Source organism: Taurulus bubalis, assembly GCF_910589615.1.
Source record: "Taurulus bubalis genome assembly, chromosome: 7".
Taxonomy (NCBI): Eukaryota; Metazoa; Chordata; class Actinopteri; order Perciformes; family Cottidae; genus Taurulus; species Taurulus bubalis.
In genome coordinates, this window is record NC_136595.1 from 15,290,486 (window position 1) to 15,318,026 (window position 27,541).

Here is a 27,541-nt window from a genome sequence, read left to right on the forward strand (position 1 = left end):
TATAGCTGTGAGCTTTTTGGCTTTCTATTCTGTGCATCATTATTATATTTCCTACTGTTTCTGTCTGGCGGTCCTTGGTACCTGCAGAAAAATACATTTTTTTTCCCTTCTCTTTCTGCCTCTTGATTTTCTTGGGAGTGTTTTCTGTTCCTTTTTTATATATTCTTTTTTTATTTTACCTCTACATTGTTTCCATCTTTGGTACTGCAGAGGGTGAGCAGTGCCAACCCAGCCTTGAAGCATTCAGAAATATAGTTGTGTGTTTCTCTGTTTGTTGTCTCATCTGTCTTCTTTTTTGTCACAGTATGTATCCCTCCAACTTCCCCCCTCTCGTGTGTGTGTGTGTGTGTGTGTGTGTGTGTGTGTGTGTGTGTGTGTGTGTGTGTGTGTGACCAGTTCCCCTCTATGTGATGTGAGCTCTCATTAAAATCGTCTAGCTGTCCCGTTTTCACACCTCTGACTGAGAACGGGAAGGTTTCATTATAACTTGCTGTCAACTAGGGCTGGGTGGTATGGCCAAAAATGCATATCACGGTATTTTGTACGATTTTTATTTTTTTGGTGTAAACACATTCATTGACGCCGAAAAGGACCGCCGGCCAACTGAAAAGCCACTCGTTGTTCACCGCTCGCTGGCCAACTTGCTCACAACTCGCTCACAACTGGCCAGCGAGCGGTAAACGGCTGTTTGTACGTTGGTACATGGGGTGCATCCCAAGTCTCTTAATTGTCGTCTCCTCGATTGAACCAGAACTGGTTCTGCGCCGCCATATTGACGGCCGTCCCAAAGCTCTTATTCTGGGATTAGGGATCTCGGAGGCACCATGATCGAGGAGCCACGAGAGCGAGCTTCCAGAAAGTGTTTTAACACTTGACACGCCCCCTCGCTGTTCATCAGTTATTCGATTGGACGCTGCAGTGATCGGAGTGATCGCTGGAGTTTCATACCAGAGTGGAGACGGATCACAGAGTAAACCCAAGTTATATATTAGATTTGTTTCATTCATATGTTCATTGTTGTCTGAACAAAGGACCACAAACAACTTTCTTCATTTATAAAAAAGATTTTATCTGTTGTTTCCTTCAATAACCTTTATTACGTGGTACAACATGGAAGAGAAACCATAATCATATAGTGGGTTATTTTATGTCACAATCAGAGTTTCAAAACATAACGACATAAATAATTAATAAGAAGACTCATTCCGCCGGTAGAAATTGATCCTGCGAGTATAAGCAGGACAAAGAACACAGTAGAAATACCACACACTGTGTATAAATACCACACGCATATACAAATGCTCAATGCAGTTTGTTAAACAGTAACAGACTACAAGGAAAGCATCCCCACTCTGACACTGATGGTAGCTGTTTCTTTATTAATATAAGCAGTAGTTTAACACCATTAAATCAACTGAAAATATGCAATAATTTTTATTGGAATGTTTGTTAAAAATGGTCCGGACCAGAAAACGACTGTTACACTGATCGTGTGTACAGACGCAAACGCCGTCAGCTGTTAAAGCTGACTGACAGCTGATCCAGCTGTGATCAGAAACCGGCGTAGCTTCACGTGAGGCTTCAGAGGAAAGGACGTCTCATGTCTCTTTTAAAACATATTTCCATTCCAACATTTTTTCTCCTCGGATGGTTTCCTTGCGTCTCTCCATGCACGGAGACAAGACATGCAATTAAGAGACTTGGGATACACCCACAGAAGGTGTTATGCCGTGTTCACACCAAAAGAGTTGCGAAATATTCCCGCGACCAGATTACATGTTAAAGCAATGCACAGACGCGAATGTTTGCGAAAATCTGCTTTTTCGCCTTTTTCGCTGGCGTTGAAATATTTCAACTCCAGCGAATAATTCGCCCGACGCGGAGTTGCGAAAGCCAATCGACGTTGAGAAGCTCCACCCGGCATCACCGCTGTCCTGCCGTTACTGAATCAAACTGCTGCTGGTCCGCTGAAGGAGCGCTGGAAGCGGCTTCATTCAGACGAAAAAGTTACGAAAAAGTGTAAAAGTGAATTAACCACATAAAGTCGAGCAAGTAAACTCAGGCGAAAAAGCGTTGCAAAAATGTGCAACTCTTTTGGTGTGACTACGGCATTAGGAAGATAAACTGGAGGGACTTAGGACCCACGGGAATGTAGGGGGAAAAAAAAACAACCCGGAAGGGTCTGTCTTTTCCTGTTTTTTTTTATTTTTTATGTAGCGATGGAGTTTCTTCCTGTTGTAATAGTGTGCGAGCTGTACCCAGCATGTAGTTCGGCAGTGTAATTTAATAAATGTACAATTATTAGTGTTCCAAATTGTTTGTCACAAACTGTTGTGTCGTGTTGTTTTACCCTGTTAAAGAGCGTTAGTTGTGGGTTATTAATTGTTGTTCTAAAGTTATAACCATGACACGTAAGTAGCTCCGACTGCTGCGCCCTCAGTGGTGAGCTGTGAACAATACATGTTACTGCCTGCTGAAGAGCGACAACAGTTGTTACGGCTATGCACCACTGGTATGTAGGTATGTAGGTACTGGTATATAGAAGTTTGAAGCAAGAGCAAAATAATCAAATGAAGTTATTGATATTTACAAGCAATTGTGCATATTTCTCTCTTATTGAAATGAGACAAATTATTTATTTATGTCATACTGCCTTTTTTTTAAAGCTTAAAACTGCCCATGCTGAGTCTGCAGTTTGCCAACAAAATAATGCATATTAACATTCTTTATACCTCCACTTATGTTTCCCATACCATCATCTATATTAAGATTAATTTAGTTTGAGATGGATGGATGGATGCCCATCGTTCATTTCTGTGCTTTCTTTTCTCTTTTCCTCGTTTTCTTTTAATTCTCTCGCTTGGTTTGGTTCTCCCCCCTGTCATTCTCTCAGCGCTTGCCAAGCCATCCCATTCTCATTTTTCTGAAATTGAATCATTTTCACTTTTACACTTGTGTGTGGTGGGGTAATTACATGCTGTTAAACAGAGCATGCCCCCTTAAAACACACACTCTCTTCCTCTCGTAGTGCAGCCGTTTGTGAAATTAAGTTCATTCCCCCCGCAACTCAACTCCCATCAAAGTCCGACCACGACTGCTACACACACACACACACACACACACACACACACACACACACACACACACACACACACACACACACACTGGCGAGCATGTAAAAGATCTCAGCCTGAGCAGTCTGTCACTTTCTCCTTGTCTTTATCCCTCGATCACTCGTTTTCTCTTTATTTCCATTGCTGAAACCCTCTCAATCACCCTTCTACTCCAACACACAGCAGAGGATCTGCTGTCAGATAAAAGATTAGCCTCAGAGCATGTGAGGGAGAGTCAGGTAAAGGCTGAAAGAGAATTGAAAGGGATATTTTGAAGTGTACCCCAGCTGCAGCTTCCCAACTTCATTATGAATCCATCCTCTGTAGTCCAAAGGTTTAGAACCATTCTCAATTGTTCTTGTCTCAGCGGCGAGAAACGCAGAGCTGAAGATCTGCATATAGCATTAGTTGGGTTGTAACTGAAGTTTGGATGTTTGGTGGGGTGTTCTGGGCTTTGACTTGTAGTACTTGTTTGTAATTGATTTTATTATTTTTCAAGTTTGCTCCAATAGGGTCTGAGATCTGCTGCCAAGAGTATACCTCTGGTCAAAGTGTGTGTGACGTTGCACTCATGTATGACGGTAGTATTATTATTAGTTGTTGCAGAAGCCTCCCACCACGCTTGCCGTTTTTAGCGCTGTTTGCACCGTTAGCTGGCTGCTAGCTGGTTGCTAGCCACCAGCTTCTGTGTGCAGGCAGGCAATCTCAGCTGTATGTAGAATTGTATGTAGTTGTCCGAATGATAAATGTTAAACAAGAGAAACTTGTTTGTCACTATTTAAGGCAGGGGTGCCCATTACGTCGATCGCGATCTACCAGTCGATCGCGACGGTAGTGTGGGTAGATCGCATGCCATTTAAAAAAACAAAACAAACGCAGCTCCCAGTATGCAGATTAGGCTCGTTCGAAAGAGCTGCGCCTCGCCTGTAATCCAGACGGGAAAAGGCGGGAGCAGCATGGGGCGGAGTCAAAAAACTGTGGTCAAGTCGGACAGTTTTCAGCTGACGGATCATGTTTGGATTTATTCCTATTTATTTATGTGTTTATAAATATATATTTATGGAGAAATATGCATGTAGCGGCATCCTTTGTTCTTTTTATGTCTGCCTGTGAAATTCATTGCTACTGGTTTTGATGTGTGTTGTATAAATAGGATTTTGTATTATCAACCACACAAGATATGTTTTTAGATTAAACATGAGACTAATAGTCAACAATCAAGCGTTAAGTATTACAGCTACACATAAAATAAGGATTTTCTACAATAGGTGTTTGCTGTCAGATCTAAGAGACAATCAGCTCTCTGAGGTGGCGACAGCCAGGCGTTTCCCATCATGCACTGCGCCACAGTCGGTAGAGAGCTACTGTGACGCCTGGTTCTGAAATCGGTGGCCCCCTTGCTCTTGTGAGAATAACGTTGACTATGTGTGCATGATGTCAGATCAAGTCGGGATCAAGTCGGACACAAATCTAACCGGCATGCATTGATCGATTCTGTGCAGAACTGGCTCATCTCGAACAAACCTATTATTGTCAATCACCGCGGACGGTGCGCCCGCAATGTTTGGCAGCTTGAATGGATTTATTGACAAGTGCACGGAGGACGATGTTTTTCCCGACTTCCTTATTTACCACTGCATAATACACCGACAAGCATTATGCGCTAATATGCTAAACATGAAAGAGATCATGGATGTGGCAACGAAGATCGCCTGTTCTGTTCGAGCGAGAGCTCTTCAAAGACGGCTGTTCCGTGCGCATCTGGAGAAGGCCGACTATGATAATATTATACCAATATTAAGTCCAAACACAGTTCCACCATGACTGATGACCATTTGGAAGTCTGCCTAAGGCTGGCTACCAGCAGCTACTGTCAGGACTATGCAACCCTGTTGGTTCCATTCAGTGAAGTCAGAGTAAAATGTAATGACCAGATGCGCACGGATCAGCCGTCAGAATTGTATTGTGTCATGAGGGTTCATGCAGTTATGCAAGGTACGCCAATATTGTAAATATAAAGTATGCTCGGTGTGTATATATATATATATATATATATATATATATATATATATATATATATATATATATATATATATATATGTATGTATGTGTGTGTGTGTGTGTGTGTATATATATATATATATATATATATATATATATATATATATATATATATATATATATATATATATATATATATATATGTATATATATATATATATGTATATATATAAATAGGTATTTACCATTATTAATGTAGGTAGATCTTTTTGACTGTCATTTTAAAAGTAGCTCTCGAGCCAAAAAAGTGTGGCCACCCCTGATTTAAGGGCATCAACAATTAGTGTTCCTCTTCACGCATGTTGCCGTGAATGGACCAAAAGAAGATTGTGCCTAAATGTGCTGTAGCATGTCTGCAGTACATGTAGGCATGCTTAATGTGTAAAACACACGTTAACCATGCTGTAGCATGTGTGTAAAACACACGTTAAGCAAGGCTACATGTGCTATAGCATGTGTGTAAAACACACATTAAGCTGTCATGGCCGCTTAATTCCACCTGCCGGCAATGCTACCCCGCCATAGATAAATCATACTCTCTCAGACAGGTGAAACATTTCAATCCTACAATTTGGTGTGTTGTTTTATGTGTGCATTTCTCTCTTTGCTGCCGGTATGACAGACGTGTTGCTGCCATGGCAACCATGGCCTTAGGAGGGAGGAAGCAGGAGGAGACATGCTGATCGACTGATTTGTTTAGTTTGATACTGGGATAGAAGGATCATCTGAGTGATGAAATAGGAGCAAATCTACACAGAAAACTTTACAATGTGATTACCCCGAAGACACAAGCATCTTTTTAAAGTGATACGCTGACATTTTAGGAAATGTACTTATTTACTGTCTTACCAAGAGTGAGATGTGAAGATCAATATTAATTTCACCTTGAGAACAGAGGTACGTGTTTAACCTCGCTAACACTACATTCGTGACGTAAGGCCCACCTTGTTTTGTCCTTCTGGAATAGCCAAGTTCCACATAACAGATCTAACACCACTAAGATGAGTGCTGTGCGAATTGAGTCTACTCGAGTCTGAAAATGTGTTTTGAGCCACATTGCTATAACAATGGTGCGCACAGTATGACATAAAAGTTATTTATGACTTATCTTCTAAATGTAATTGTCCAGGACAGTTTGTGTGGTGCTGTTGGGTCATTTTTGAGTTTCTAAGATACTGATACTGTATCAAACGTAAATAAGACACAGTGATCCATGTGGAGACACAGTCTGAGTGCAATATTTGCTCATATTGGCACGCACAAGTAGGCTTGTTGCATAACTACATTATGAAATTGGAACTAACCGTGGTTTAGTTAAAAAGTAACACCCAAGGCTTTGTTTAAGTTGACGGCAAGTTTTCGTGTAATTTGAAATGCACCCCGGTCGGACTCAGAAGTTATTACTACTCTGATCTGATAACCTGGTTCATTACTATTTAATGCAAAAATTCAAAATGTATATAGAGAATGATAATTATGGTCTTAAAGCTAGGACAAAGTCACAGTAGGCGGCATGTTTATTCACTAAAATAAGCAATTTACAACAGTTACAACCAGATAATAACTTGAATTTCAAGACATTTGTTGTTCCAAGTCAAATGTCATTCACTTGCTCCAAAACCGAATGAAGGACTTTAGTCCGAGCCTCTGATACTTGTGTAAATCCAGGCTGGAATAATAAATATTGGAGGAGGCTGCATCTCTCTGAAGCTCTGGGCTTTCGTCAACAGATGGCAGTGTGGCACCACATATTGGCTCCTCTGACTGAATTTGACTTTGTCTGTTTAATGTTTTGTTTAATAATTTGTGTTCATTATTTCTCTCTCTCTCGGTCTTCTACGTCTCTCCCTGTGTATTTCTCATCATCTCTCCATCTTTGCCATTTATTTTCTCCGTTTCCTTCTCCCCCTGTTTCCAACAGCCTTGTGGCTGTTGAAGCTTGAGTAAGGAGGAAAAATTGAAGCTTTTTGAAGCTTTTTTTTATTACCGCCCTCCCCATAGTTCATTGGATGAGATCTCTGGAGGATTGAGCAACCCAGAGGAAATAATTGCAGTAATAAAGAGCGTGGTAATAACTTCACAAATGAACAGATCAGATTTGAGCTTGGCTGGCTCCCTCTCACTCTGTTCTAGAAATAAACTCTCTTAATAAGTGTAGCATCTGACATTTGATGTAATGGTACATCCTTTACAGTGCCTACCTCATGTATGTATTAACAGCACATGGACTTAGATCTCTTGGTAATGTTAATACCTTGACTCTACCCATGAAGCAGGACAGAACCAGATCCACAGGCTCCCCTTTTTCTGTCCAGACACAGAAGCAATGTTGAAATGGGAAAAACACTCAAAACACTCATAAAACACACAAAAAAAGGTTTGTTAATTTAAAGCTAATTTGCCCAGATATCACATTTGTAAAACAAAGCAGTAATGAGCAAAGACAAACTAGAGGAGATAAAAACAATGCTAGCAAAGCTAAAGCCCTCTTCTCCCAATCACTGATAAGAATAATACTAGTTTTTCATGATGTACGCATGTGTAAAAGAGAAGGGGAAGGAGGGGTGAGGTGTATGTCATGGGTAATTTAAGTTCTCCAAATGGTGACTGCTGAGGGGAGTGAAATAACCCAGCACTCCCAAAACAGTCATTTCTCCTGGTCCTGCCCTTCACCGGCCATTTAATCTTTTTCACCAATCTCCCCTTCTTTTCCCCTTCAATTTATAACTTTTTTTAAAAGTATCTAGGCAGCTGTTAATAAGGGCAATATTTAGTGATTGATACTATTGTGTTCGCTTGAATTATTACGGTATGTTAAAATTTAACTCAAAGCTAATTTTCCCTTCCCCACTATTTAAGGAAATGAGATTGTTAGGGTGATTTTGCAGCCCTCCTCCCCCAAAAAACAATTGTGTCAATTGTGCAGACGTTACAGTTATAGCAGGCTAGCAACATATTCCCACATGTCTTTGGACTGTGCCTGCAAGGTGTTTGTTTGATAACTCGGACTATGACAACAACCTAATCTGTTATTTCCTGTCTCTTACCATTCTCCTCTTGCTTCTGGGCGCTCAAGCTCAACGCAATCAGAAACGTTGTGCAAGTGGAAATGCACTTTCAGTTTGAACACACACATATGACGATAGGTTATGTATTGCCAAGTGAGATTTCTATTTTGTTCAGTACCATTAGAGGTTGTTAAAGAAAATAGTGGTGTCTTGAAGGCTGCCCAGCAAAACTCTGATGGAGCTACAATTTACATTTTGTCTTCTATTTTACTTCCAAAACTCTATTATTGCAAAGTCTTCCAGTTGGGAATTGGCTGGACAAAACATCCCTGTAGATCATCAGCTGAGGGGCAGAAAGAACCCAAGGAGTTCATAGCTCAAATATGGAAAAAGTATTATCATTCTAAAAGGATTATATTTGAGAGAATATGTGACCCCCGTATAGGAAAATGCATGCAAGAAATAATCGCTAAATATTCAGAGGGAGTTTGCAGGGATGAGAATATTGTAACGGAACAGGTTGGAGAAAAGGTTGTGCTGCAACTTGTTTTGTTGTTACAAATGTCAAAATCGTTTCCGTCTGGTAATAGGACAGTGTTTCTTAACGATGGGTCAACCTTCCACTAAACTGATCACCCTTTTCCCCGTCTGTCTGCAGGTATGCCATCCCACCGGAGCATGGCAAGAGGCTGGAGAGGCTGGCGAAGGGTGAGTCCCAATAATGCTTTCAATTAAAATCCATTTGTTTTTACCACTCTTCTTGCCTTGGCTTTCATAGTGAAGAAGCAAGTTCAGACTGTTCAACACACTATGAAATCATGCTCCCACTGAACGCACTGAATACACACCAACATGCATCCAAAGCAGAGCTACTGGTTCTCCCTTGCACAGGAAAATAGAAAGTAAAGTCGCGCTCCTCTCGCGATGGTCCTCACAGTGAACCGTGTGGTACATGTTGTGGGTCACACATTGAAATATTTTTCCCATGTATTCAGCGGCTGAGAGTCTTTGATGTCCCACATTCTCATCACATACAATAACATTTATTTCTTTGTCACATTGCTTTGCTAAAATGGAGCCTGAGAAGAAAGAGCAGCTTGAAGCACTTAGTGGGGACAGTGACTTGTATTAAAAGGAGGGCAGTAGATGCTGAATCTGGAGGAGAGGATGGTGGAACTGAAGCCAGCAGCATCAACTGTGTGTTCTGCAGAATGAATTGGAGGAACATGTGGAGGTTTTAACATTCAGTTGAAAGAACCTCACATTTTTCTAACTATTAGAATTATATATATATTTATTCTATGACGCACAGAGTTTTTCCAATTTAGTTCCAGACCCTCTATCTTTTTGTCCCAGGTGCTATTTTTATTGCCACAGGGAAGATGGAGCATCCTTAATTTCATGCGCTGCGCTGCATATGTGTCACTCACGACACATTAGAACCATTTTTTGAGTGTGTCAAAACTGCATCTCTAATTTGCTTAAAATATTACATATGAGAATGAACGTTAGAGTTTGTTCTGACACGAGGGTCTCAAATTCTGAAACTGGTGTGTGACTCAGATAAATCGTGCCTGAAGTGAAATAGTCTTGAACCACTCTGCCTCATGTTGCTTCAACCACCTGGCCCTCTCTTTTTGACAGAAGATTTCTCCTTGCGCCGCTCCCTTTTTATTCCCACCACTCATGTTCTCCTCATTCTATTCCGTTTGGATCAATGAGGATTAACTTGTGTATTGCAAGTTGCTCAGAGGGAGGTATTAGATGCCCCAGTCCAAACTACATTAAATGACACACTGTTTGTCCTTGTTGTTGTGAAGAGCTGAGAACCAATCAATAATCACCAATGCATGGCCTTCATCACTTGCTTTCCTTCTTCTGCACTGGCGCGACTGTAACACAGTTCTTGATATTATGTAATACACAATAAATGATATTTAACAGACAAGCAATCTTTTTACAGTGAAGAAAACTGTAAATAATGCGTTTTTAATATTACCTGGACAGTGTAATGTATACATCAGTGGCGGGCCGTGGTTTTGGACATGCGCCTGCTGTCTAACCGGCGCACTGGCTGATGTTGATGTTGGGCTATTTTAATAGGAAGGGGCATCAGCAGGGGCCGAGGCAGGACTGGCTCCAGACAGCCACGATCCATAGAAACTTGAGGCGAGGAAGCACAGAGGCTCCTGGAAAAAAGTAGAGTTAGTGATGTGCATTGAAGAGACAATAATTTATCAAGAAGGAGAGAAAGAAGAGGAGAGAAGAGGAAAAGAGCAGGTGGCTGCTGGTGGCTGCCATCCATTTTGTTACACCTGTGTTATGCTGAATCCTGATCATCAACAGTGAGAGAGACCCATTTCCTTTCACCCTGGCCCTCTAATAATGGCTGTTTCGCACTTCAGTGAAATACCTGGTGAAAAGCCGACAAAATCTTTATTGGAAATAACCACCGCCTTGGATAAAAGGACCAATTTCAAAGCGGACATTAATAACCGTAATAATGGCTGCTTTAGTTGTTTCAGTTCCACGGTTCACATTGACTTCCTGACCCATTTTTATGGAAGGGAGCCACAGTTAGTGTTATTACTTCCCCTTGTACTTTTCCTACAATGGCAAGTCAAATATATACTGTGAGAAAGCCCAACTGAAAACTTAAGTCATAATACACCGAAAATAATTTGCTGCTAAAGACTCACCTCACAATTGTTGTTAAATTGCCGTAAATATCAAAATGCTGTGCACTGACCTCAAGCAGATTGAAATATCCAGTCCTGCATTGTTTGTCGAGTGCTTCTCCAAAGTGCCCGGTTGGCCATTACAGTATTGCAGTTCAACACGTAAATGAGGGGTGAGTCTCCCCTCGCTGATTCATATTATTATCGGGAGCGTATCAACCGATGAATTTGGACTTCGGGGGGTCAGAACTAGTCGCTTGAGTCCGTGAAGCTAACATTTCGTCAGTAGCTGAAGTGCAAAATAAACTTAAGATTTAAATTAGTTAATCATCATGTTTTCTGTTATATTATTCAAGATTTTCAATGAAATTGTTAAACTGAACCTAAACAGAGTTGCTCAGATATTTAAAAGAATTCTGAATAGATGGCGAATTCAAAACTGAATTCATAGATATCAAACCCCAACCTTGAAATACTCACTGTAGACATGTTTAATCATGAAACTCTTCATGTGGGCCTTGAGCTCAGTCCCAGTCAGATTGCAGCCTTCCTCTCATCAAAGCAGCTGGCAGTGGGAGGAAAGGAATGCCAATGTTATTTAACAAGCACCCACTGTCCTATCAAAGCCATCGTCAGCAAAGGTAGCCAACTGTTTACGAGGTCTTAAAAAGACAGTTATGAGTGTAGTAGGATTTCCTAATGGGGCTGTGACAATGGTCTTGTTACTTGAAAACTCCTCTCCAAACATTTGACACAGCGACAGGCGTTGGTCTTATCACTCCTCATCTCTGCATTATTTCAGTCATGGCTTCGGACTTTTTTGTTGGGGGGGAGGGTGCAGAGTTGGAGGCAGGAACTTAATTTTCAAACTCAAAAGGACAGAATGAAGCCTTTAAGTTAATATTACCCCGTGGAGAGTTCAGAGAGCCAGCTGCATTTTAATGGGGATTAATACTCGTGCTCTCGCTGCACATTATTCACCTTTTATCAGCTCCAACAAGCAGGCAGGCGATGAGAGAATAGGAGCCCTCTCTCCCTCTCTTGCTTTGTAGGGTGGAACAGAGGCTGAAACAATTCAGTGAAAATGAAGGATGAAATGGGTGCCGATTATACTGTCAGTCACATTAAACTTTAACTGGGTGGAGGCTCCGATGGACCCCCCTTTGAGGCACTGGTGGGCACAGACGGTAAAGAGTGGGAGAGTGAGCGATGGAGGAGAAAGTTTTTCTTTTGATTATGCCGAGGCCGAGTTTCTGGCTCCAAGAGCAAAAGTTAGCCTTTTATTAGACAGAGTTGTGCTTTGAAAACCCAATATGTCAGAGGGGTATATTATGATCTTAAAGCAGTTAGTGTTTTTAATAGGGAATCACCAATCCAACTTTTTCAGTTCTGATTGCGATACCCAGAGACTAATAGACTAATACCTAATTAATACATTTTATGCCTCACTGTGTGGAAGAGACTGGATCATTACTTTGTGTAAGGCAACATCAGGCTTGACTTAAACACTGCTTTCCTACCGTAGTAAGACAAAGTGCAATAAATACGTAGATGCACATTTTCTGAACTGTTATTTATTATTAAAAACAAATTAGGCTGAAATCTCCAGACATCCTGATGAGACAGACATCCAATATTGGTATTGTATTGGTGTATCCCTCGTTTTTTGAGGGAGTGAGGCAACAACACTGCAACTTTATAGCAGCTATTCTGAAACATGCCATGTGTGCTTTTGCTTATATTGTAGTAGTACTAGTTAGGGGAACGTGTTTGAAGTTGACTCTTACCCTTACTAGTCACTCCTGGAAATATTAGTCGACTCAACTTGTTTTTCTCTTTTTAATATACACATTGCAAATTATACATTATACAAATTAGATATTTAAATATGCTGCTGTTGCTGTGGAGAGCCGCTGCTTCTCCTGCAGCAGCTCCTCACTCACTTCCACTCCGTGTTCGCCCAGCTCCTCCTGCTACCGCCCCATCTCTCTGAAACAGTGGCGGGGTCGCGATGGTCTGATTCTCTCGTGTTCGACTGGAGTGGCCAGCAGATAGGACTGTATCAAATGTCTTATTTTTTTTACATTCAAAGCTTTGATTGAGGTTTTCGAATGGAGACAAGACAATAAACACAATTGGCAGCCTCTGCCTTCCAATCTTGTTGGGGCTGCCGCTTCTTAAAATTAATAGCGCAATATCTATGTCCACAATTGCCTGCCATTACAAAGTAAATCTTCAGACAAATGTTCTTTTTTTTTAATTTTTTTTTTATGGTTGTGCCGTATGAGACAACGATTTTTGGAAGTGACAGACCCAGTCCCAGTTTTGTGCAGTCGTCTTTTTGTGCCCGACTGTAATCCAGCAGAGGTTCCCTGAAATCCAACCTGGAGGCTCACAAACACAATGCATTGACATGTCATTATTCCACACTTTGGGCAATAGAGTAATTCACGCCCATCTCAAGGGGGAACTGGATTTCCTCTTCCAGGTTGTGGGATTAAAAATAATATAGCAAACGTAGCTACATTTCTGCTCCAGAAGTATTTTTAGCCTAATTGGCAAAGCTTATCTGGCATTCTTTAAATATTTACCTGCCAGCTGAGCCCTCTTCCAAAACTGCCAAAAACCTTCCCTAAAGCAGCATCTTATTAATAAACAGTTTTCGAATATCTTCCCTTGGGTATGTAAAACACCTTTTTAAACCAAAATACATAACAAAAATCCAATACACATATGAAAATATCCACATCCAGTAAAATAAAGGAATCATACAAATTTGACGACTGATTATACAGCATGTGGATTTAAATGTTTTTTAATTATCAAACGCAACACAATATGTTACGTGATTTTGCCTTTAAGTGACAGTCATCTCTTTTTTTCCATCCTAATGCAGAGTACATTTTTATTTTTAAGTACATTTTTTATAAGTATTATGTTTTCTGTGTTATATACATGTTTTGAATCTAAGTTGTAGTCTAAAGGTTGAGGGTCTGAAGGTCCGATAATCATAATATTACTGGGCTGTAGTGTCTGATTTTGACAAGTATCAGAGTGAGCTGTTTCCCCATTCTTGCATTGGATTATGGTGGACTGTACTCTCTTGAATGCGATACCAGGAATACAATTTTAATCAGGATATTGTTGTTTTCTAGCCTTTGAAAGCAGAATTGGTTGGGAAATCTTTTTTTTTCTACCAATCTATGTGAGAAAATCATTGATCAAAGTTTAGCAGTCAGTGATGATGTCTGCAATTGTTGCAACCCCTCACCACAGGAATGGGTATCGTAACATGGGGTGGTTATGAGACTGGGAAAGTATTAATAGAATAAAAGGTTTTCAGGACCATCTGCTGCATTAGTGTCAGCTCCTAACTGATGACCTGAAATTGCTGAACATCCCCAATCTTTCTACGGAACACTCACTGTGTGTGTGTGTGTGTGTGTGTGTGTGTGTGTGTGTGTGTGTGTGTGTGTGTGTGTGTGTGTGTGTGTGTGTGTGTGTGTGTGTGTGTGTGTGTGTGTGTGTGTGAGACACTAAGTGTGTGACTCTGCATGCCACTTGTGAAAACACAACCAAGTGCATTTACGACAGTGGACGATGTGTAATTGATAACGGTTAACGGAACACATTGCTCTACCTCACCGCCATTCAAACGCTGCTACGTTGTTTCATTTGGAGCAAGCAAACACTATTTGATGGTGATCAAGTCACGCTATACGACATGTATTTGCCGCATTGAATGTTGACGTGTATCGGAATTTATTTATCAAAATGATGATGGAAAGAAAGACGGGTATACAGCACATTTGGCTACATTTGGTTTGTTCTCGTAGAGCCCCCTGGTGTTTATATAGTTTTCCATGGTTTTATCAAATAATTTGGGTTTATTTGGATTGTCGGTGAAGTATGTTAAATACTCTCTTCCCCCTCGCAGGCTTCTTCCCTGGCAGCTCCCAAGGGTGTGACGCCTTCCTTCGCCACAAGATGACGCTGTTATCTCCTTCCATCCTGAAGAAATATGGCATTCCCTTTGACAGGGTGAGTGCCAACTGCTCCGTGTTGCATGACGTAAAAGGACATTTTTTCAATCCGTGTTTATTTTGGATAGAGTATAAGGGGACCTTTTCTGTGTTACTGTGAAAAGTTTCTGCATCTTTACTTCAGCCATTATTGAATGGCTGTCACGATGCATGTTCAAGGTAGAGCCATTTGCCTACCTTCTTTTTTTTTTATTATATTTTTTAAATGGGTTGAGACATTACTCACTCAACATTCTCCCTTCTCTCGTCTGGTTACTCAAGTATTTAGCTTAACACTTCAAACAAAGAAAGCTGTTATTCCCTGTCACAGGACCAGTAATGGGGATATAGTATTAAATGCATGTTTTTTTTCTTCATAAATATTTCTATGTTCGTCAACAGTTTTCAGCAAAAGCATAATTCTCATCATTTTAACAATACGTAAATGTAAAAATATTTTTGTCCGAGAGGAGTATGACACATCAGAGGTCCCAAAGCTGGAATCAAACCCAGGATGTTGGGGTCATATGGCCACTGTACCCACTCGGCTACAGAGGCCTACAAGACACATCCTCAGTTGTGTCGAGATGTGGCAAAGGCATTGACATAATAAAGAAGCCGAAAATATATCATGTTTGGAAGAGGAAGTTTGGTTCTGTATTCCTTACTGCTGGCTGCCTGATAACATTTTAGGGTCTTGCATAAGAAGGGGTGGGCTTAATTTGAATGACACACAGGAGGTTAGTGGCTCAGCTTTGATGCAAACATCACATCTCCCGCTGGCTGCACTATCATAGGAAATTGATTGGCATGCTTTCTGTTTTTGTTCTATTCAGTAGGCAATATCATTTTTCACAGTGCAAAAACTAATAAGAGATGGAGAAAAAAAGAACTGACACAGAGCCAGCAAAGTTCTCCACTGTCGCAGAGGGTCCTCCTCACCCCATTTATCTTTTCACTCCCCCCTCAGGACGTCATTATCACAGCGAACATGTTACGCACCTACAGTACCTCTCTCGATTCATGTGTAAAAATAAAACCGTCTTCTTGCGTTCTTGCAGGAGTAAAAAGGGATGTTTGATATCTGAACCACTGTCTTTAGTTGAGGAAGTTTGTCTCTGACTCTCAGCCTCTACCCCCGGTTCTCCTTGCATGCCTGTCACCTTGTCTGGCTTGATGTGTTGCTTGAATGCCTCGAACCAGACTTCACAAAGAAGTTGCGATCCACAGCCAGACGTATGGTGCTTAAGTTTTGGGGCAACACATTAAAAAAAGAATGTGCTTAACTTGTCTTCACATTTTTAAACATTCTCAGAATAACTCCGAGCTCATGGGAAGACACTCAACCCTTGCAGCAGCAGATGTGTTCGGCTGAGTTAATTTTGCTCGCAAGCCAGAAAAGCTTAGAGAAAAGTTGCTGCGGTTGTAAGACTCATGAGTAATGATGGAATATATTTTAGAATATAATCAGATAACACTTTAATGAACAGGACATTTGGAGTCACAGCTGCAAGTAATACATGTGTTAATTCAAAAACAATACTTCAGAAATAGGATTTAAGCAAAAGGGGTTCATTTAGCCTGAACTTAAGAATAATTTTGAGGTACTATGTAACTTTATACATCTACTCCATCACATCTCAGATTACACTTTTGACTTCACTAGATTTTCTGGACAATATTAGTTACCAGCTACTTTGCAGATTCAGCTTTTTAATACAAAATATATATCAACTAATGAACTATAATTTGTATTACCATATGTATTAGAATATACTAATATTCTAATTATTAAGGGGATCAAGTAGTTAAAATGAGCTCCACTTTTACCAACACATTAATCAATAATTATAATCCAATGAAACATAACCACCATAATTGTTGAAACAGGCCTACGTAATGAGTATACTTTTACTTTGGTACTAAATATATTTTGAAATACAATTAGTATGTTTTCACTGTACTCTAGTAAATAGTTTAATCATAAACACATTGGTTGTATAAATATGACGAGACGGCATAAAAGTCACACTCAAAGGATGGTAGTTGGGTCGGGTGGGTTGCCAACTTTGTCGCCAGTTAACAGTCACATCGGGAACAGGGCGCTCTGTCACTCCCCGCAGAGCGAGACCTCAAGGCCCAGGAAGCAGCTGTCCGGGGGAGAACTGTAAAGCTGACATGGACAGAGCCGTGAGACACTCTCCCAGCTAAACTTTAGCCGTTGCTGTGCACCTCTACAGAGTGCCAGGAGAGGGCCAGCCCATCTGTTGAGATGTTTAACAGTATTTCCAGCTTATTATTAAACTATGGCTGAACAAAATAGAATTTGGTGGACTCCCATAGTCTTATGGGAAACGGAGTCAACACCGTTATCAATGGTGTAAAAAAAAAAAAAAAAATACAAAAGAAGTTTTCATATGATCTTTGCCACCGAAGAACACCTCTACAAAATAAAAAGTCCAATCAAGAATGTCCAAAAATTACCGTATTCAAAATAACTGGACATGTGTGACGTCTTTCAAACAAAGTGTTTGGTTTGTTTTGAAATAATTGTAACATGTTTCTGTTTTTCTCGCTGTATGAACAGATAACTCAGAATGAAGGGGAGTTTATGGTCACCTTTCCCTATGGCTACCATGCTGGCTTCAACCATGGTTTCAACTGTGCAGAGTCCACAAACTTTGCCACCCTGCGCTGGGTCGACTACGGCAAAATGGCTACCCAGGTAAGATAAGACGAGCAAATGTAGACACTCCACTTGAACAGGTTTCATCCGATGTATGATTCAGCAGCAACTTTACAGCTTTTTTGCTTTGGCTGTTTGATTCTCTAAAGGAATGAAGTAATAGATCATATCGAAATATAAGAGCAGTGCGTGCCTCTCTGCTCCACACCATCTGTTACCGGCACTAACCATACCCCCACATTCTTGCATTGACGCAAGCTGCCTCCTTGCCGGTGGGCTGCTGAGCATGAAATTGACAGAGCATGGGTTGGTTATAGACGGGAGCCCATATCCAATGTCCTCTGGAAGAACCTTCACCCGTGTCTCTTTTCTATATATTCCTCTCAATGTTCTTGTTCAGTTCGCCCTCTCTTTTCTTATGTGTGAGTCCCCTTTCCTTTCTTCCTCTCTACTTGGCTGCATGTCAGATTCATGAGATTCATACATGTCTGTCCCTTCTACCTCTTTCTCATTTTTCCCTTCCTACTTTACCCATGTGGCCCCTTATAATTTAAGAACCACGAGTCCAGGCTCCAGCAGTCTTCCCTCCATCCAGCCCAGTGCTCAAGGGAGCATCCCCACTACACTTGTCTCAGTGTAATAAGAAAGAGTGGTCCACTCCGCACTGCTAATCCAAGTCGACAAATCGCCAGTACGCAAGACGCACACAGTCAGAGAAATACGAAGGAGAACAGCTTGGCCAATGAGACAGACTCTTTCGGCCTGTCCACCTTTTTCTCCTCTTCTCTTGGTCTTGCCCACAGACTATTTAATTCTCTCTGGCCGGTGTGGTAGCATAGCAGTTACAGAGATGGTCCCATAACCAGTTCTGCTTAAATTCAGTCCCAACAGCAGTCGTTCTGCTTGTCCTCAAGCAAAACCTTGAACCTATTCAGACTTCCTCACTCATGAATAATTGAGTAAGAAGGAAGGCTTAATGCCTCTTCACTGAGTTTGGCTGCCAGGAATGGCATGACCTTTCAGATTTTGATTCTCCCTGCCTTTTATCTTATTTAATCTCATCCTCAAGTGGAACCTTTAAGAGGTATGACGGTTTTGAACCATTTGGATTGTTTCGGCAATAACCAAACTTGTCTCCTTTTTACATACAAAAAAATGTATCAACAATAGCTTAAGGCGGCAACATTTCCAAACTCCCGCTAACTCGGCGACTTAAAGAGACTTTTAATTGGCCATGGTTTCAATTCTCAAGTGTGAAGTTAGAGCAGTAACTACAGATGCATCACAGTAGTTTATTGGTCTGTAGATGATGTAAATGTATTAACTGGAGTCAATAACCTTCTCTTTGATATGTTATTCCAAATGCCTATAGGTCCTGAACCACTTATTTTTAAGCCCTTGAAAGTCAAGTTTTTTAATATAACTTTGAGTACAACTCAGCCCTTGAGTCAGACCGTGAACTATTGTGAAAAGAAACCACGCCTTTTTCTTACAAAGGAAAAGCAGAATTTCTGAACGATATAATGCTGCCTTGGTCAATTCAATACTCTCAGGGGTTTTACAACGTGCAAGCTTTCGCATCGCTTGCTCTTTGGTTTAGCATTAACTTGTTTGACAGCCAAATAGCAAATGTTACACAGGTTGGGTTTAAGTAATGTACTATTGTAATAGAAATATTGTTGTGCCTCTTCAGTGAGAATTGGTGGGTTTTATATAGCTGGCCTCTGCCAGCCACTTGCTTGGCAAAAATGAAGTCTTTCGTTCTGTCGGTCTTTCTAACTCCCCCAATCCTCCTGGTCTGTCTTAAACTCAAACAGTCATCTGTTAACTCGTTTGGCTGTCTCCCCTCCCTCCTCCATCCTCTCCCCACCGAGCCTTATTCTGTCAGCGCCAAACAGGGCAGTGAACGATGGGGCTCAAGATTGAATTTGTCACTGTTGGGGGGGCTGCCAGCACACGATGGAGAGAGTGAGCTTGAGCATGCTTCATGTCAGTCTTCTTAAATACAGGCTCCCCAACTGCTGACCCATCTGTCTATATTACTAAGCGAACACACAGTTGCGGTCAAAGCAGGCTGACTGTCAGCCTCTCTTGCAAGCTGTGTGTGCATCTACTTATACATCTATTAATTCCGACATTGCAGTCTTAATTAACCTTCTCCTCAACCTTCCTGAATATGCATTAGATTGGGTAGAAACCTTTTTTGGTTTTCTTGTTTTATAAAGTAATTCAGGGATTCAACATCTATTATTATTTGTATTACTACTATTGACTCTTGTCGACTTTTGTCGGGATCAGCTTATACCAAATCAGAAAAATACTGTACCAGGCATTAATATCCATGCACAGAAAATCACATTAACAATGGATGCCAGGGACATCAGTCTAGGGCTGGGCGGTATGGCCAAAAATTCATATCACGGTATTTTGTAAGATCCTAGCGGTTTCACGGTATATCACGGTATTTTTTTCCGAATAAACACATCCATTTATTGACGCCGAAAAGGACCGTCGCCATCCAGTGTTCCCTCTAAGCTGTGCACTTGTGCGCCCGCGCAGGCCAGTCGAAGGGGCCGCGCAATAGATTTTTCAGACCGCACACATTTTTCAGACCGCACAAACGATTTTTTCAGGGGTTAAAAATCTTTTTTGCGCTAGTGTTTCTGAGATAGGAGTGAGCCATCTCCACAATGATAAGATCTTGATGTGACGTGTCGAGTCTTCTTGGCCAATCAGCGTCCCGTTTCTCGACATGTGCTCTCTGTACCTCTGCTAGCGCTCTGCCTCCTTTAGCACCCCCCCACCCCCGCTGTCCTCCTCCGGGCGCCAGGAGTGAAGCTCGCCCAGAGCGCCACATGAGCTAGGAACGGCGCTGTTTAGGCTACTCTTGGCGGGCCCTGCTTCAGCAGGTGTAGGCTACCATGGCGAAAAGAAAGGCAGAGCAGGCGCCCCAGAAAAAGGTCTGCCTAACGTTCAAACATGAGTGGCTAGATTAGACCTGAGCATCTTACGGCAGTCTGGCCCGCGTGAGGTCAATCAAAAATGAAAAATAAATAAATAAAGCGCACGCCGTGAGTGCAATACAAACGGCACTGCATGTGTGCACGCACGCGTGTGCTTACGCAGCCTCACGGCGGGCAGTGTTGCCGACTTGGAGACTGAAGTGAAAGCGCATTGTTATGCAGCTTCTGTCCTCAGCGAGCAGCGGGTGCTGCAGCGAGACCCCCGCCTCCCAAGGAGCCTCGCGCTGCAGTCTCCGCCTCCAGATTGAAAATGAATCGCGCAAAGCCGCCGCGGATCTGACCTGCGGTCTGATACACTATAGCAGAGCACTTTAAGTCAGTATCACTTCTGGATTTTTATTCTGCTCTCAAAGAGGAGAACTTTCCTCACATGTGGAGGCCTGCTCAGAAGATGTTGGTTCTGTCTGGATCTACCTACATGAGAACAAACATTCTAGTGATGAAGTTCAACAGATCAGATCCTCTCTCACTGATACCTGTCAGCTGTCCTTCACATCTCCACCTCATTCAACCAGACTTCATGCTCTTGTTCAAGCCAACACAGACTGGACTTTTCTCCCCGAGTAAGAACAACTGAACTGGAAAACATCAAAAGCACTTATTGCTTTTGTTTAAAGTTAATAAATTGCTGGTCTTTAACATACATATTTACGGTAAGGTTTAAAAAAATCTTAATAAGGCTATTTTCATAGCCTTATTGTAACATGCATTCTTACCAATAGCAGCTCAAAACCATATAATTTACAGTTTTTTAATAAAGTAATAACATTAATATTGAGTTAATTGAATTAAGTTCAGAATTGGTTCGGTCCTCCACAACGGTCCAAATTTCTCATGTGGCCCCTTGGGAAAATTAACTGCCCACCCCTGGGCTAGATGAAATAGTCCAAACTGACACAGGTAGGATGAAACGTTCAGACATATTTAAATATGAAGAATATGAAGTTATTACATTGTTTATATAGGCTACCTTTAGGAAAAATGACACCATGTCAATTAATAGGCCTATAATTATTGTTAAGCACTGCATTAGCATTTTTCTTTCAATGAAGTTCCACTTAAATGTAGGGATGGGTATCGTTTGGGTTTTTCCCGATACCGGTGCTAAACCGATACTTTTAAAACGATACCGGTGCCTAAACGGTGCCTGAACCGATACTTTTTTAATGCCAAGGCAATTTTTTTTCTTCAAATTGAACAATATTATTAACTGTTTAAAGTATACTATAGATATAAATAAATAAGTACATACAAAACACACTTCAAACTACAACTTCAAACCTTTTAACTTCAAACTATAAAAATATATATTTAAAAAAAGAACAGACACAAGCATCATGGCCTGATGGGACCGTGTGCAACAGAACTCAGACACTGTTGGATCCTAAAACTGCTGCTTTACTGGACTACACGTCATCATTAATATCAACTGGAGAGATTTGTTCCATCAAGCCGAGGACGGACGTTCAAAAGCTCGTGCTCGTGTCTCCAGCGATCTCTGTGTGCGCGCGCTGTGTGTGTGAGCGCTGGAAGCCCCGCCCCCTCGAGCCCCGCTCTACATGCAGGCAGACAGAGAGCAGAGCAGCGAGTGTGCTCTGATCCACGCTATTTTAATAATCGTTTTTAGCGTGCGGGTACCACGCTACCTTTTTAGTATCTATATACCGTGCAACTTTACAGAGTAGTGTAAAAAAAAAAGTATTTAAATCGGCTCAGGCACCGGAAGGAAGCACCGAAATCTGCGTTGCTTTTCGATCCGGTAGGTACCGGGCGTGTTGAACCGAGTGCCATACTGGCACCGGTTCTCGGTACCCAACCCTACTTAAATGTTGTACCTGCTGAGAAATGACTAAACACCTTTTGATACTTTTTTTTTTTTTTACCAGTCATAACCTCCCCTTATTGAAGTTCAACAAAGATCTTTTAAGTTCAACTAAACTGTAAAACACCATCATTAAAATGTTCCCAAAGTCCAGCCATTATAAAGGATATTGAATAAATATCAACCTTGTATACATATTGATGCATTTGCTGTCATCTGGTGGTCATTTTCGGCAGGTCGCGTGGTTGAGAATTGCTCACAGTGCTGAAATGTGCGCTCAGAAAAAGAAAAAAATTGCTCAGTGCTGAAAAAAATTAGAGGGAACATTGCCGCCATCGTTATTCACCGCTCGCTGGCCAACTCGCTCGCAACTGGCCAGCAGCTGTTTGTACGTTGGTACATAGGTTGTGTTAGGAAGCTAAACATGGAGGGATTTAGGACCCAGGGGAATGTAGTTATTTCATATCCCTTCATACTAGTGGCACATGCATAGCCGTAACGACTATTAACATTCTTCAGCAGGCAGCAACATTTAATGTTTACAATCACAGCTGCGTGCTGAGTGGTCTGAGCTACTTACGTCTCAGGGTCTGAGACTTCTTCCTGCACAAGAAGAGTCTTCCTGTGTGACTGAGTGGGCGGGCTTTACCCAGCATGCATTTTGCCGATGTAATTTCTTTCAAACCATGAGTCAAGTTCTATCCCTGAGACGTAAGAAGCTCCGCTCCGTCCGCTGCGCTGTCAGCTTCAAGCTGTGAACATTAAATGTTGTTGCCTGCCAAAGAGCGGCCACCGGTATGACGGTATATGAAAAATTCATTCCGTATGGACATCTGGAACCGATGCCGTTTTTTTTTTTTTTTTTTTAATATATTAAATAAAAAAATAAAAAATATATATATATATATATATATATATATATATATATATATATTTTTTTTTTTTAATGTAATCCTTTATTAATATCACAGTGGGGAAATAGGGGGAAGTGTGCTGCTGTGAAGCAATGGGGCTTCAGTGTCTTGCTCAAGGATGAACCGCTACCTTGTGGTTTCAGGACAAACACTCTCTCCATGAACATGATAACTTTACATAGTACAAAAGTACAAAGTAACACGGACATGGCGTTTTGCTAAAAGCCTCCGTGAGATCTCCGTGAGGTCTTTTCTGCTGCTGCGTCTCTCAAAACAGAATATAGATCTAAGCTTTCAGCATTAATTGAGAGCGGCCGTATCAAATCTACCATCTCATTTAAAAAATATTTATAGAGGAAAGCAGCTCACTGCGGCCACTAATACTGATGCAACCTGATGCTCACACATCTGTACTCATTTTGTTTTGCATAGGTTGAACATTATTGTTATTATCTTGAAAATATATTCAGTGCAAAACAGGTTATTTTAAGTATTTCTTTTGCCAAATATTAGTTATTTTTTTGCAGAGATAGAACTTTATTTGCATTGTTCTAACAAAGTGATTGCACATGTTATTAGTTTTTGTTCTGATGGAGCGATCTGGTTTACTTGAAAGTGATTGTAATTTTCTTTATTGTATTATTAGAAAAAGCACGGAGGGAGGAGTCACAAAAAGTTGGATCATTTTGTTACAATTTTGTTGGGGCCCGAACATATTTCTTCCTCCAAAGTGGGGCCAGACAGAAAACGTTTGAGAACCACTGATCTGGTCAAATGCCATCATGCACTAAGAAAACATTTCCGGTAAACAGTTTAACTACCGGTATTTTGTTTGGAATAACCTTAAAGCAGCTGCACAAGTAGCCACACTGAGTTACATCCTTAACTGTTAAGTTTGTTAGAAAACAGCTCAGCATTGAGCCCACTCAAGATGGAAAAGGGACCTTACAGATTATTTCTGAAAATAGTTGTGTGTGCAGCCCCATTATGTTGCTGAATGTTATCAGTTCCTGTTTTCTGGGCTGTAATATTCTCAATGAAAGCCTCTTCCTGTGCATTTGGTGCTTTGTCACACTTCGCTGCTGTTCCCTCAGGCTTCCGCTGTGAATTTTCTCTCTGGGAGAGAAGCAGAAATCATCCTCTCAGTTCCCCGACTAAATCACATCACATTTTCATCCTAAAATCGAATTGCAGAGGACTCACTCTATTATTATTAATAATAATAATAATAATAATACCTATTTGCAGACTTGTCTGGGTTTTCCCAAACAAGACATAGAGCATTTATTTAGACTTTGTTGTTAGACTTTATGTGCAACCTATGTCTATGATAACCAATCAACAAAATGCATTTTTTTAGATGTGTGGTCGGCTTATTGCCAACGGATAATAAAACAGTATTGTTACTGTAGCAAACACTGCATAGAGCCAAGGACAAAAAAGAAAAGAAACTTTTTTCAATATTTTTTTGAGCAAACAAGTTTTTTATATTTGGTAATAACCATGACAAGTTGATTATTGTCCACTTCAGTTTCAAGGCGAGCCGTTTAATACCCAGCCTACCCTGCCACCATTCAGACATATTATAACGAATGACGGAGACTGCTGGCCACACAGTGAGATTAGTGGATGCTGTTTTATGACAGTAGAAATATTGCTGACATTTACAAGAGAAAACATAAACTATGTGGATGCAGCAATGCAGTGCTAGATATACTGTTTGTTTTGCACACAGCTGCAGTCTACAGTTGTGAAAGCCATGCACCACTTATTAATTAACATTTCTACATAGCTTACTGTTTATTTATATCACCCCCTTTCTATTCAGCATATTAAGCAGCTGTTGTTGAAGGGGGTTGTATATTAGGAGATAAATAAGATAAAAAGTGGGAGATGGGAAAATTAGGGAAATTTAGTCAGTATTTAAAGCATAGAAACATTTGTGGAACAGACGCAAGCAAGTAAAGCTGCAGATATGTTTTTGTCCTATTTCACAGTAGGTTTTAACAGCAGGAGAAATTGGGAGATATAAATGCATGCTGTTCAATATGTTCTGCATTTTAACTACTTTGAATCCTCTCGCCAATATTTCTTGTTTCTTGGGATCAACATTCTGTTTTTTTTCTGTCCTCATCAGTCAAAGTGTGATCAAAGAAAGCGTAAATAATTTGGAATAATTCAATTTTCCCAGTAACTGTTGGTCAGGCCAGACTAAAACCCAGTTTTATTTATTCGTACGTGGCACATCCAATGTGTCCACTAATAATTCATAGAGTCCCCCGGCTCTCGCTCTTCTGTGGCTCCAACGACTTAGCTTCATTAGGAGCCCAAGTATACTTCAGGGCTCATTGACTGGCTGCTTCAGGGCGAGTTTGTGTTTTCCCAGATCTTGTGCTTCTCCAAATCTGTTTCCCTCCTCTAATTAAGTTTTTATATGATAATAAAGTGTAATTTGTCCTAGTCCTTGAGGGTGGAAAGGATCTCCATAACCTCTTAATAGTTTCATAAAAAGAAAATTAGCCTTTATATCTTTTTACAAATGATAATAGCACATTTTGCCAAGTAAAATCAGTGTTTCAGCAATACTTATTTTGTGTTCTTTTGCATTTGTAGTCTCCTGGCATGTTGCTGTTTTCACTAAAGGTTTCATGATGGTAGCAATCAGCTGCACCCATGCTCTCTTCCCCTCACCTCTGCCATCCCACTTTCTGCTCCAACACCTTTCACTCGACACCATATTTTCATGTTTCCGTCTGTCAAGTGGTTTCTCGATAAGATGTAGGCTGGATATTGTTTTGCTGGGGAGGCTGAGTCGCCGTGTTTCCAGTAATTGAACATAAGGCGCTCGGTACAACTCATGAAATAATAGTGCCATGATTTTAGCAACGAGACACAAAAGAAAATGATTTTATCTCTGTCCTCTCTCATCTTTGTTTGTTTAATCTCCTTCTTTTTGTTTCCTTCATTGCCAAACTTTTGTTTTCTTGCATTATATTCAGCACTGGTTTCATTTTACAGCTCCTCCATTCTCCAGTCAGCAGAATAATTCATGGGTGCATAATGCAATTATTGAGGTGCGAGTGGTTATGGGCCTTTTGCTTCAAAAGTCACCAGATGCAGCTCCACAAACTAGGCGCATGTCATAGTTCAATGGTAAATAGAGCTGAACCTAAAGACTAAACAGTCACCACTTTTGGTTTGCACTAACAGTCTTTATGGTTTCAGCTGTCGTGCTCGGCTCGGACCCTGACTCTTTTTACTTGTTCATGTGTGGAGTGCTCTTTTCACTCCACACATCAGTAAGATGTACAATATGATTAAACAAATCACGGTGATTGGTAAATACGGCTGTCAAACCTATTCACTGTCTGCATACATTTAACTTGGCTATTGTAGCTCATTCAATTCTGGGATATAAATAGGATGAATTCAAGGTATGTTCGGTGTATCATAATTAATGTGATTTGCATGCATGATTTTAAATGCAGAATTGGAGTACATTCATAATGTTTTCTTGTTCATTGCAAAGAGTAAAACCTCTTCAGCGGAGACACGTTCTTGGCAGAGTGCATAGCACTCTTACAAATACAAATACTGTAGATTTACTGATGTGTTAATTGTACAACATGACAAATTCTTCTCTCTGTCACATGGAATTTCTGTAGTGACGCGATTTTTTGTTTTTATACCACCCTCTTCCATTCTTTTGTTTTCTCGTCAGTAATATTGTCAAATTAAGCACCTGGTCTGTTCATCTGTAGAAAAACACCAGTATTCCCTGTAGAGGAGTTGGCTTGTTTGCTTGTAGTTATTCTCTACGCTTAACATTCAGGCATCTTATCCTTCTCTGCTTGTTTTTCTGCAGTGTTCCTGTCGTAAAGACATGGTGAAGATCTCCATGGACGTGTTTGTGCGCTGCTTGCAGCCGAATCGCTACGAGCTTTGGAAGCAGGGCAAAGACACCACAGTGTTGGACCATCTCAAGGCCACTGGGCTCAGCAGCCCCGAACTAGAACGCTGGAGGGAGCAACGTGTAAACCACAGAGCAAATGTCCTGCGACGGTGAGCAGTCACTACATAAATGGTCTTAAAAGGAAACTTTGGTAATCTTTCACCAGCTTTTTATCATTACAATGTGGGTAGTATATGCAAATGACCCATGTCTAGCTTACTTCCATGTTGCTAACACCCAGAGCTCTCCACTCATTTGCCAT

At 40.9% G+C, this 27,541-nt stretch overlaps 1 protein-coding gene across 1 annotated transcript in view; it reads left to right on the forward strand.

Moving 5' to 3' along the window:
• The window catches only part of kdm4b (lysine (K)-specific demethylase 4B), a gene marked incomplete at its 3' end in the record, with an annotated part of 51,124 nt that overhangs the window by 6,956 nt on the left and 16,627 nt on the right, over nt 1-27,541 (forward strand). Inside the window, exons 6-9 of the mRNA XM_079221131.1 lie at nt 8,841-8,890; nt 14,798-14,901; nt 17,470-17,607; nt 27,193-27,389. Coding sequence (XP_079077257.1) covers nt 8,841-8,890; nt 14,798-14,901; nt 17,470-17,607; nt 27,193-27,389 — 489 coding nt within the window. The remainder of the gene's footprint in view (nt 1-8,840; nt 8,891-14,797; nt 14,902-17,469; nt 17,608-27,192; nt 27,390-27,541) is intronic.